The sequence below is a fragment of the Oncorhynchus nerka genome, linkage group LG26, assembly GCF_034236695.1.
Source record: "Oncorhynchus nerka isolate Pitt River linkage group LG26, Oner_Uvic_2.0, whole genome shotgun sequence".
In the NCBI taxonomy this organism is placed as follows: domain Eukaryota; kingdom Metazoa; phylum Chordata; class Actinopteri; order Salmoniformes; family Salmonidae; genus Oncorhynchus; species Oncorhynchus nerka.
In genome coordinates, this window is record NC_088421.1 from 9,775,882 (window position 1) to 9,788,118 (window position 12,237).

At 43.9% G+C, this 12,237-nt stretch overlaps 1 protein-coding gene across 2 annotated transcripts; it reads right to left on the bottom strand.

The window, feature by feature from the left end:
• Nucleotides 1–175: 175 nt before the first annotated feature.
• Nucleotides 176–8,659, bottom strand: LOC115110231 (uncharacterized). 2 transcript variants are annotated; one of them, XM_029635704.2, is made up of 9 exons: nt 8,515–8,659; nt 7,426–8,061; nt 6,976–7,172; nt 6,652–6,851; nt 6,424–6,523; nt 5,970–6,332; nt 3,669–3,825; nt 2,603–2,730; nt 176–2,419 (listed from the first exon to the last, which is right to left on the bottom strand). In XM_029635704.2, exons 2-9 carry the CDS (start codon nt 7,976–7,978, stop codon nt 2,048–2,050), a joined length of 2,070 nt encoding a protein of 689 aa, XP_029491564.1. In that variant the 5' UTR covers nt 7,979–8,061; nt 8,515–8,659; the 3' UTR covers nt 176–2,047. The 2 variants fall into 2 exon arrangements, with proteins under 2 accessions (XP_029491564.1, XP_064866136.1); XM_065010064.1 differs by having other exon boundaries at nt 7,426–8,659.
• Nucleotides 8,660–12,237: the final 3,578 nt, after the last annotated feature.

Sequence of the window (12,237 nt, forward strand, 5' to 3'; positions counted from 1 at the left end):
CCTTCCTCACTGGCTTCACCTGGTGAAGTGATGGCCCATAGGCAGGTTCAACCGAGGCCATATTAGACTGCTGCCACCAATTGAACATAGACTATACAAAGAACATATCACTTAGTCATGCATTACTTAAATGTGTTGACAGAACAGAAAATGATACCATTACATACCTCACCAGTTTTCACATATTCAATCTTTTTTTTATTTAAAAAAAAGCAAACCACAACAGTATCATGAGCAAGTTAAATACTAAAGCAATTGAGCAAAAACTGAAAAGGTATCCTAAAGTACAACATACAGTATCATTTCCCCCCACAGAAAATTCATACAAGATGTTAGTTTTATGCAAGTATTTGCATTGTCAATGAGAAGCTCAGTGAATATACAGTACCAGTCAAATGTTTGGAAACACCTACTCACTCAAGGGTTTGACTTTCTTTTTACTATTTTCTACATTGTAGAATAATGGTTAAGACTTCAAAACTAGGAAATAACACATATGGAATCATGTAGTAACCAAAAAAATGGTTAACATATTTTTCTATTTGTTTATTTGACATTCTTCAAAGTAGCCACCCTTTGCACACGCTTGGCATTCCCTCAACCAGCTTCATGAGGAAAGCTTTTCTAAAAGTCTTGAAGGAGTTCCCACATATGCTGAGCACTTGTTGGCTGCTTTTCCTTCACTCTGTGGTCAAATTCATCCCAAACCATCTCAATTGGATTGAGGTCGGGTGATTGTGGAGGCCAGGTCATCTGATGCAGCACTACATCACTCCCCTTCTTGGTCAAATAACACTGGAGGTGTGTTGTGCCTGTTGAAAAACAAATGATAGTCCCACAAAGCGCAAACCAGATGGGATGGCGTATCGCTGCAGAATGCTGTGGTAGCCATGCTGGTTAAGTGTGCCTTGAATTCTAAATAAATCACTGACAGTGTCACCAGCAAAGCACCCCCACACCACCTCCATGTTTCACAGTGGGAACCACACATGCAGAGATCATTCTTTCACCTACACTGAGTCTCACAAAGACACGGCGGTTGGAACGAAAAATCTCAACTTCGGACTCAGAATTCCACCGGTCTAATGTCCTTTACTCGTGTTTCTTGGCCCAAGCAAGTCTCTTCTCCTTATTGGTGTCCTTTAGTACTGGTTTCTTTGCAACAATTTGACCATGAAGGCCTGATTCACGCAGTCTCCCCTGAACAGTTGATGTTGAGATGTGTCTGTTACTTGAACTCTGAAGCATTTATTTGGGCTGCAATTTCTGATGCTGGTAACTCTAATGAACTTATCCTCTGCAGCAGAGGTAACTCTGGGTCTTCCTTTCCTGTGGCGGTCCTCATGAGAGCCAGTTTCATCATAGCGCTTAATGTTTTTGTGACTGCACTTGAAGTAATTTTAAAAGTTTTTGAAATTTTCCAGATTGACCTACCTTCATTTCTTAAAGTAATGATGGACTGTCTCTTTGCTAACTCTTTGCTTATTTGAGCTATTCTTGCCATAATAAGGATTTGGTATTTTACCAAGTAAAACTGATTGGCTCAAATATATTAAGGAAAGAAATTCACAAATTAACAAGGCACACATGTTAATTGAAATGCATTCCAGGTGGCTACCTCATGAAGCTGGTTGAGAGAATGCCAAGAGTGTGCAAAGCTGTCAAGGCAAAGGGTGGCTACTTTGAAGAATCAAAAATATATTTTTATTTGTTTTACACTTTTTTGGTTACTACATGATGCCATATGTGTTATTTCATAGTTTTGATGTATTCACTATTATTCTACAATGTAGAAAATATTAAAAATAAAGAAAAACCCTTGAATGAGCAGGTGTGTCCAAACCTTTGACTGGTACTGTATAATGAAGGTATAACACCAGTGATCCATCAGCATTGCTCAGTTCAGTCTGATGTACTTTAATTTTGGGGCAAATCCAGAACATAGTAAAGGAGGTGTTCTGTAAAGGACGGCTATAATAAAATATTTAAAAAATAAAAGGTAAGTCTGTGAGGCGAGTTCAATTCTTGTATAGACCTATGCCTTCTGTCAGGAGGGCATGTGGAGCCGTGATAAAAGTTCAAGCACTTTTGACCCCTTGCCACTGGGGGAGTCATGGTTATCTTGTGGGGTCATCTCCAGCCCATACAGGTGCTCAAGGAAGCCATACAGGGAGGCTAGCTGATCTGGGTACCCCAGTTCAAACACACGCAGAAGCTTGAAAAGCTTGTCCAGTGCATTGCTCAGGCCCTCCTGAGGCAGGGGGATTGCAATCCTATCAACAGGGAACACGATGCAAAGCTGCCGGCCAGGGGCCTCCAGGGGCCCCACGCTCAATATGTAGGGCTGAGCGTGGGACACAGACTCTGGGCCCTCCAAGGAGGTAAGGTCACAGAATAAGGAGGACACCATGGTGTCTATCTGTAGAGGAACAAAGGAGGAAAGGTCTTTCAAGGGGATTCTTCAATTACATTCCTTCAAAACATCATTGTTACCTTACCTTCTAAAATTCCACTAGTTCACAAACTTAATCTATATGGCAATGAGGAAATGTCTGGGTTTACTGCTCAGTCTGACCAGGAAGAAAAATACTGTGTTGCTCACCGGTACAATGTCCACCAGATACCGAATGGCCTGCCTGACACTGCTCCTGGTGGGTAAGGAGGCTCTACTGGTGTTTGTTGGTGGTAGCACATAGATCAGGACTTTCAGCATAGTCATGGTGTAGGAGTCTGCAGAGGAATCAGAAAGGAACAAATATGTTAAAAAAAACTTAATCACAGCAATCTACTCTCCTATTACTCTAACCACTGAGTAAATCATACAGATCATTTTCAGTCAGTCTGTCAATGGCTGATTAGGAGGTTGACTGTAAAGTCTCTATTCCGTGTATACTGGTGAAAAAAAAGAAAAGCAACATGCAACAATTTCAAATATTCTACAGAGTTACAGTTCATATAAAGAAATCAGTCAATTGAAAAACGTATTAGGCCCTAATCTATGTATTTCCGATGACTGGGCAGGGAGGGGTGCAGCCTTGGATGGCAGCCAGGCCCACCCACTGGGGAGCCAGGCCCAGCCAAAACAGAATTAGTTTCCCCCTATAAAACAGAAATACTCCTCAGCACCCCAACCAAATTATCCCACAGGTAAAAAAAAAAAATAAAAAATGTGGAGTTCCTGGGCTGGTGTGGTTACACATGGTCTGTGGTTGTAAGGTCGGTAGGACGTACTGCCAAATTCTCTAAAACGACGTTGGAAGCAGCTTATGGTAGAGAAATTAACATTAAATTATCTGGCAACAGCTCTGGTGGACATTCCTGGAGTCAGCTTGGCTCCAACAAAACTTGAGACATCTGTGGCATTGTGTTGTGTGACAAAACTGCACATTTTAAAGTGGCCTTTTCTTGTCCCCAGCACAAGGTGCACCTGTGTAATGATCATGCTGTTTAATCAGCTTCTTGATATGCCACACCTGTCAGGTGGATGGATCATCTTGGCAAAGGAGAAATGCTCACTAACAGGGATGTAAACAAATGTGTGCATCAAGTTGAGAGAAATAAACTGCGTATGGAACATTTCTGGGATTTCATATTTCAGCTCCTGAAACATGGGACCAACACTTTACATGTTGGGTTTATATTTTTGTTCAGTGTAGTTAACCTCTGACCTCCTTGCTGTGTGGCAGCCAGTTGGAGAAGTGCAGAGATGTCCGGGTGTTTTTCACACTCTGCAATCTGGTACAGCCTGGGCAACACGAACGACGACCACTGGGCCAGGAAGGAGTGGCCTTTACCTGGGAACATCCTCTCAAACTCCAGGTCAATCTGAACAAACAAACACCTTCAGATCCCAATAATACACTTATTTATCATTCCTGCAACATTATTTTGTTTAAATCTAATTTGATCTGAGAAATTTAGGTAATTGATCGCATCCAAATTGTCCATTTGAATTTGTAGGATTCATATAACATTCAATAAATAGACATGAAGAATCCAAAGGAATAGTCAAAAGCCACACACAGACCCACCACGACAATCCCACCCCAACAACTAGTATATAGTATCAGTTCTCTGTGTTTGTCAAGTAGTATGGAGCTGCGGAACAGAGTATTGTTTCTTCATCCTATCTAATGTGTTCTCAGAGAATTTAGTGACGTTTTCTATCCCCCTGTTCAGAGAAATGTGTCATTGAAGTTATTTATGTCCCATCCTATGGACTGATAGTACCAGGTTGACCAATAGATGGCGCTGTTCCTGCTATTAGGTTTTTAAAACAAATTTGAAGCTACCCACCCCCCAAACTCAATGTTTAAAGGAACTGTTCCCAAATTACAAAATTATTGGTATCCTTACCCTGTAAGCAGTCAACAGACAAGGTATGACAACAACCCATGCTTTGGTTGTTGGCCACTGTTTCAAATGCTAACTTTTAAGCATTTGTGGCAAAAATCAAATTCAAGTCAATGGTACCTATATTAACATTTCATGTTCAAAATCAGCCTAAAGTATTTTAACATTTATTGTGTAACTCAATGATGTTACTTATACCGGTAAGTATCAAAATAATGGAAACACTTGAGTAAATGAGGGATACAAAGTCTATTGAAAAAGCAGGTACTTCCACATAGGTGTGGTTTTTGAGTTAAAGCAACACACATCCCATCAAGTTTAGGGTCATATATAAAAATGCTGGGAAGGCCATTATTTTGGCCACCACAGGGCACGAATGGTTTGATGAGCATGAAAACGATGTAAACCATATGCCATGGCAGTCACCAGATCTCAACCCAACTGAACACTTATGGGAGATTCTGGAGCGGCACCTGAGACAGCGTTTTCCACCACTATTTGGGACGGCAGGTAGCCAAGTGGTTAGAGCGTTGGACTAGTAACCGAAAGGTTGCAAGATCGAATCCCCGAGCTGACAAGGTAACAAGCTGTTGTTTTGCTCCTGGACAAGGCAGTTAACCCACTGTTCCTAGGCTGTCATTGAAAATAAGAATTTGTTCTTAACTGACTTGCCTAGTTAAATAAAAGGTTTTAAAAAATGATGGAATTTCTCATGGAAGAATGGCGTCGCATACCTCCAATAGAGTTCCAGAATCTATGTCAAGGAGCATTGAAGCTGTTCTGGTCACCCTATTAAGACACTTTAAGTTGGTATTTCCTTTATTTTGGCAGTTACCTGTCGATTATTTGGATAGGAAACGCAAAAATGCTAAAATTAGGTACCACTGACTTGCATTGGATTTGTGCCACCGATGCTGAAAAGTTAGCATTTTAAACATTTGTCAGGTAAACAAAACCAAACAATTGGCTGATGTCATACCTTGTATATAGACTGCTTACAGGGTAATGAAACCAATGTGTAATTTTGTAATTTGGGTGAACTATCCCATTAACATTGAAGGGGGGGTTATCATCTAATAAAATGAACAGCACCATCTAGTGGTCAAATCTGGTAATATCGGGATGTAGGATGTGAGGGGGGGTCTCAGATTACATAGGATGAAGAAACAATTCTCTGGGCCGCAGCTCCATACTACTCGTCAGACATAGAGAACTGATACTGTATACTCTGTTGGGCGTGTGTGTGTGTGGGGAGGGAGGGGGGAGGTTCAGTGGGTGGCTTTTGACCACTTCTTTGATTCCTCATACAGTATCTTACCTCATTGTTAGAATGGAATATTGGAATATTATATGAATCCTATCAATAAAAAAAAAGGGCAGTTTTGGGTGCAATCAATTAGCTTAATTTCTCAGAAATTGAATTATATTTCATCAAAATAATGTTGCAGGAATGCTGATCTTATCTGTTTCTAACTTCAGAAACAATTTCATATCAATTTGAGATGGTGGGTGTCATATCTGGCTAAAATGACATGGAATGACCCGAATACAAGTTTATCTGTGGCCTTTCTAGTCTTGTGAGCATCCGTAGCTTTCTCCATGAAGACTGGACTCACCGTGGTGGGAACGTCAAGAAAACGTGGGTACTCGGCCAACACAGCCCTCATACTAGGCCGTGTGTTGCTGATCCACCTCCTGCGTGCGTTGAATGTGAGGTCCATAGCACTGTGGATGGCAGGCAGGTTCCTGGTCAGGGGCCTGGTTCTCTTCATCAGCTCCATCCACCTCTGGGTCTCCTCACTGGACTGTCTCTCCAGGAGCCCAGACCCCAATCTAGGTACAGGAGGGTCCGCCAAGCCTGGCTCTGGCCGACGCCTCTTCAGCACATACTTCTTCTTGTGGTCTTCAAGGGTGCGTCGAGAGTTGCGCAGGCGCGTCTCAATGTAACCCGTACGGGACAAAGGGTCGTACAAGTGTTCCTACACAGGGAGAAAAAATTATAGGACAGTCGTCTACTCAGTAACTGAGAATTATGTGAATCTTACACTACTAATCAATTTACTAGCTCACTATGCCGTTGATGCCAGCAGAGGGTGCACAGAGCCTGAGTCCTGGGAAGAGCTCCACTATGTGCTCTGCCAGCATGGTCTTCTGAGCAGAGGTAGGGTAGCTGCAGAGGACAGGAGATTAAACGTCAGAAACACTCACAAAACATTGAGTCTAAATAGAAGAGCAACATCTCTGCTCTCTCAGACACGTCCCTTCTCAGCCCAAATACACATACAATCAGCTCCTCACAATCCAAACTCCTCCACGATGAAGGACACAGAGAACTTGATAAGCTTCCTGCGGGACAGCTCACACAGACAGCCCTCCCTCTCGTACTCCCGGACCACCTCAGGACACAGCTGCTCCAGCCACAGGCGCAGGCGACCTACAAAGTCCTGTGGACCAGCCTCCACCTGCTCCTGCCCAAACTCACCGGCCTCCACACCACTCTGAGAATGACAGGTTTAGATCAGGACTGAGGCGCACATTATGTCAGTGAACATTTAGTGCCTTATATTGTTTATGAGATTGCGAGGTCGGCGTTTGAGGACTGAGTAGATGTGCTTTACTCACATTGGCAGGATGAGCCAGAGGCAGAGCAAGGGCCTCCTCAGCCATGCAGCATCTCTCTATCTCAGGTCGCTCTGTTTTGATGTTGGCTGGGCTGAAGCAGGGGTGCAATGCGTCCTGGGGCTTGGCAGCCATCTCTCCCTCCAGGGGCACAGCCACAGTCCTCTGGTCTCCTTCATGCAGCCTGTGGTCATCTGCAACTGAACATTTGCAGAGGGGAGACAATGGGGAAGCGCATGAGAGGTAGCCTAGCAAGCCGCCAGACCTCACGAGCTTACATGAATGGTTCGCTGTACGGATATACCATTCATGTAAGCTGGAGATATCAGGCAGCTTGCGAGGCTACATGAAAATACTGCAAGTCAAGACATCAAGAGAGGCTCTCACTAAAGCTGCCTTTTCTCTGTGAAACTACATCACAACCATCTTTCACTACATTGAGTCAGGACTTACATTGAGTGCTACTGCCCCCATCAATAAGGGCCATGTCTTCATTGTGCTCCGTCTTGTACACTCTGTTCATCAGTTCCCACTCCTCTGGGATCCCCATGCCCTGACCCTCCTCATAGTCCACCATCACTGGCCCAGCCGACACAAGGTCAAACGGGTCAGGCAGTCCAGCACAGTCCTCCACCACCTCCTGGGGATGGGGCTCCACGGTGGTCCTTTGTGATGCTTGGGAGGTTGAGCAAGTGGTCTGACCCATTGGATTCTTAGTGTTGCAGCGCCCACCACTAACCCTCGGTCCTGTGTTACAGAATGTCCCTGAAGACCCAGCCTGCACCCTCCAGTCACCCCCACTGGGGGCCTCAAACCTCTGCTTCAGTCCCAGGGTGTCCTGGTCCCTCTGGGTCACTGAGGAAAGTCCATGCTGCTGGTCCCCTTGGAGCCCGGTTAACAGACGCACAGTCTCACACAGCACAGACTCCACTGCTGTACGCACTGCCTCGTCAATGGCCCCGCCCAGTCTGTCCCTCAGGAAGCTGATGGACAACTGGACATCCATTCTGGCACAGCTCTACCTGGTTGTCTCGGTGACTTTAGACACCAACCACAGGTTAGAGCTCTATGGGATTGTATGTAGCTAGTCTATTAAAAAAACACAAAAACTGGGTATTGTCAAAGATTTTCTAGTGTAAGTTATTGTTTAATTTATTCCTCTCTGATAATTGATATGACCACAACATCTCGAAGCCGCACTCGCTTGGAGCGTCAACCAGAGAAACACACTGAGTGATATGAATTTTACTAAGAACAATCATATTAGCTAATTACCCTAAAACTACAGCTATCTTGGCAACTCAAAAAACAATGTCAACATAGCTAGTAGATACTGGATCACTAACTAGTTACATTACTACCAAATTATGCTGAAGACACATATCGGTTGAATACATTGTTGTGCAACTGGCTAGGTATCCCCTTTTCCCATTGTTGCTCCCATTACTCTTGCTAGCAACAAAACAAGCTCGCTAGCTAATCATTTCCTACAAGCTATCTCTGTAAATGATTCGATTAATTAAATTAGTTAACGTCACCAACATTTCACTGCAAATGATCGAAACAATACTTGAAGTCTACGCAGGATTGGGACTTTGAACCAAAGCTACAATGCGTAAAACATGAATATATACATTTTGAAACGTTGTAGCTAGCTATCGATTCTAGCTAACTGTCGTCCCCTAAATAAAACGTCATCAGCAAGAGACCGCAAGCGTCAAAAAAGAGAACGTGTGAGGCCAGTCAGTGTACAGAGATTTGACTGTAATTATTCAGCAGTAATGGTGCCTATTACACATAACATTTGCCTACACACCGCAGAGAGGAAATGTCATAAAGATAATTGTTTCCCCAGAGACTCGACCCCTTTGCTTTTAATGGATAAATATAAAAATGTAATAGTTCTGACCAGCCCCCAGACAGGGTTGTAAGAGCTGACAAAATACACTGAACAAAAATATGAACGCAACATGTAAAGTCCCATGAGCTGAAATAATTTTCCATATGCACAAAATACTTGTTTCTCTCAAATGTTGTGCTCAAATTTGTTTACATCCCTGTTAGTATTTTCCTTTGCCAAGATAATCCATCCACTTGACAGGTGTGGCATATCAAGAAGCGGATTAAACATCATGATCATTACACAGGTGCACCTTGTGCTGGGGGACAATAAAAGGCCACTCTAAAATGTGTGGTTTTGACACACAACACAATGCCACAGATGTCTCAATATGAGAGAACGTGCAATTGGCATGCTGGCTGCAGGAATGTCCACCAGATCTGTTGGCAGAGGCTTGAATGTTAATTTCTCTATCCTAAGCTGCCTCCAATGTCATTTTAGAGAACCTGGCAGTAAGGCCAACTGAGTCAAACCACAGACCACGTGCATGTCGTTGTGTGGGCAAGCGGTTTGCGGATTTCAACGTGGTGGCAGTAGGGTTATGGTATGGGCAGGCATAACCTATGGATAACAAAAACAATTGCATTTTATCAATGTCAATTTGAATTCAGAGATACCGTGACGAGATCCTGAGACCCATTGTTACAGACCTGTATCGATCCTACCCTGCCTTTCTAAAGCCAAGTTAACAAAACAGATCACCGTTAATTTCAAATCCCCCGTAACTTCTCCGCTATGCAATCTGGTTTCCGAGCTGGTCATGGATGCACCTCAGCCACGCTCATGGTCCTAAACGATATCATAACCGCCATCGATAAGACAATACTGTGCAGCCGTATTCATCGATCTGGCCAAGGCTTTCGACTCTGTCAATCACCAGTCTTATCGGCAGACTCAACAGCCTTGGTTTCTCAAATGACTGCCTCACCTGGTTCAACAACTACTTCTCAGAGTTCAGTGTGTCAAATCGGAGGGCGTGTGGTCCAGACCTCTGGCAGTCTCTATGGGGGTGGCACAGGGTTCAATTCTCGGGGCGACTCTTTCCTCTGTATACATCAATGATGTCGCTCTTGCTGCTGGTGATTCTCTGATCCACCTCTACACAGACAACACCAACCGATCTCTGCTCGCACCTGCCCGACGTCCAGCATCACTACTCTGGACAGTTCTGACTTAGGTATTTGTAAATAGGAAATAGGATGCACTCTATCACAGTGCCATCCATTTTGTCACCAAAGGCCCATATACTACCCACCATTGCGACCTGTATGCTCTCGTTGACTGGCCCTCGCTTCATATTCATCGCCAAACTCACTGGTTCCAGGTCATCTATAAGTCTTTGCTAGGTAAAGCCCCGCCTTATCTCAGCTCACTGGTCACCATAGCAGCACCCACCCATAGCACGCACTCCAACAGTTATATTTCACCCCCAAAGCCAATTCCTACTTTGGCCGCCTTTCCTTCCAGTTCTCTGCTGCCAATGACTGGAACCAGTTGCAAAAACCACTGAAGCTGGAGACTCATATCTCCCTCAATAACTTTAAGCATCAGCTGTCAGAGCAGCTTACATATCATTGCACATGTACATAGCCCATCTGAAAATAGCCCACCCAACCTCATCCCCATATTATTTTTGCTCCTTTGCACCCCATTATCTCTACTTGCACATTCATCTTCTGCTCATCTATCACCTCAGTGTTTAATTGCTAAATTGTAATTATTATTTCACCACTATGGCCTATTTATTGCCTTACCTCCCTAATCTTACTTCATTTTCACACACTGTATATAGACTTTTATATTGTGTTATTGGCTGTACATTTGTTTATTCCATGTGTCGTCCAGGTAGGCAAGTTGAGAACAAGTTCTCATTTACAATTGCGACCTGGCCAAGATAAAGCAAAGCAGTTCGACACATACGACACAGAGTTACACATGGAGTTTAACAAACATACAGTCAATAATACAGTATAAACAAGTCTATATACGATGTGAGCAAATGAGGTGAGATAAGGGAGGTAAAGGCAAAAAAAGGCCATGGTGGCAAAGTAAATACAATATAGCAAGTAAAACACTGGAATGGTAGATTTGCAGTGGAAGAATGTGCAAAGTAGAAATAAAAATAATGGGGTGCAAAGGAGCAAAATAAATAAATAAAATAAATACAGTAGGGAAAGAGGTAGTTGTTTGGGCTAAATTATAGGTGGGCTATGTACAGGTGAAGTAATCTGTGAGCTGCTCTTACAGTTGGTGCTTAAAGCTAGTGAGGGAGATAAGTGTTTCCAGTTTCAGAGATTTTTGTAGTTCGTTCCAGTCATTGGCAGCAGAGAACTGGAAGGAGAGGCGGCCAAAGAAAGAATTGGTTTTGGGGGTGACCAGAGAGATATACCTGCTGGAGCGCGTGCTACAGGTGGGTGATGCTATGGTGACCAGCGAGCTGAGATAAGGGGGAACTTTACCTAGCAGGGTCTTGTAGATGACATGGAGCCAGTGGGTTTGGTGACGAGTATGAAGCGAGGGCCAGCCAACGAGAGCGTACAGGTCGCAATGGTGGGTAGTATATGGGGCTTTGGTGACAAAACGGATTGCACTGTGATAGACTGCATCCAATTTGTTGAGTAGGGTATTGGAGGCTATTTTGTAAATGACATCACCGAAGTCGAGGATTGGGTATGTTTGGCAGCATGAGTGAAGGATGCTTTGTTGTTAAATAGGAAGCCAATTATAGATTTAACTTTGGATTGGAGATGTTTGATGTGGGTCTGGAAGGAGAGTTTACAGTCTAACCAGACACCTAGGTATTTGTAGTTGTCCACATATTCTAAGTCAGAGCCATCCAGAGTAGTGATGTTGGACGGGCGGGCAGGTGCAGGCAGCGATCGGTTGAAGAGCATGCATTTAGTTTTACTTGTATTTAAGAGCAATTGGAGGCCACGGAAGGAGAGTTGTATGGCATTGAAGCTTGCCTGGGGGGTTGTTAACACAGTGTCCAAAGAAGGGCCAGAAGTATACAGAATGGTGTCGTCTGCGTAGAGGTGGATCAGAGACTCACCAGCAGCAAGAGCGACATCATTGATGTATACAGAGAAGAGAGTCGGTCCAAGAATTGAACCCTGTGGCACCCCCATAGAGACTGCCAGAGGTCCGGACAGCAGACCCTCCGATTTGACACACTGAACTCTATCAGAGAAGTAGTTGGTGAACCAGGCGAGGCAATCATTTGAGAAACCAAGGCTGTCGAGTCTGCCGATGAGGATGTGGTGATTGACAGAGTTGAAAGCCTTGGCCCGCTCAATGAATACGGCTGCACAGTAATGTTTCTTATCGATGTCGTTTAGAACCTTGAGCGTGGCTGAGGTGCACCC

Coding starts and splice junctions, on each gene's coding strand:
- LOC115110231 (XM_029635704.2), bottom strand. CDS start 7,978: ATGGATGTCCAGTTGTCCATCAGCTTCCTGAGGGACAGACTGGGCGGG. Junction 6,852..6,975: donor CTCTGGCTCATCCTGCCAAT/GTGAGTAAAGCA, acceptor TGTCATTCTCAG/AGTGGTGTGGAGGCCGGTGA. Junction 2,731..3,668: donor GGCTGCCACACAGCAAGGAG/GTCAGAGGTTAA, acceptor ATTCCTCTGCAG/ACTCCTACACCATGACTATG.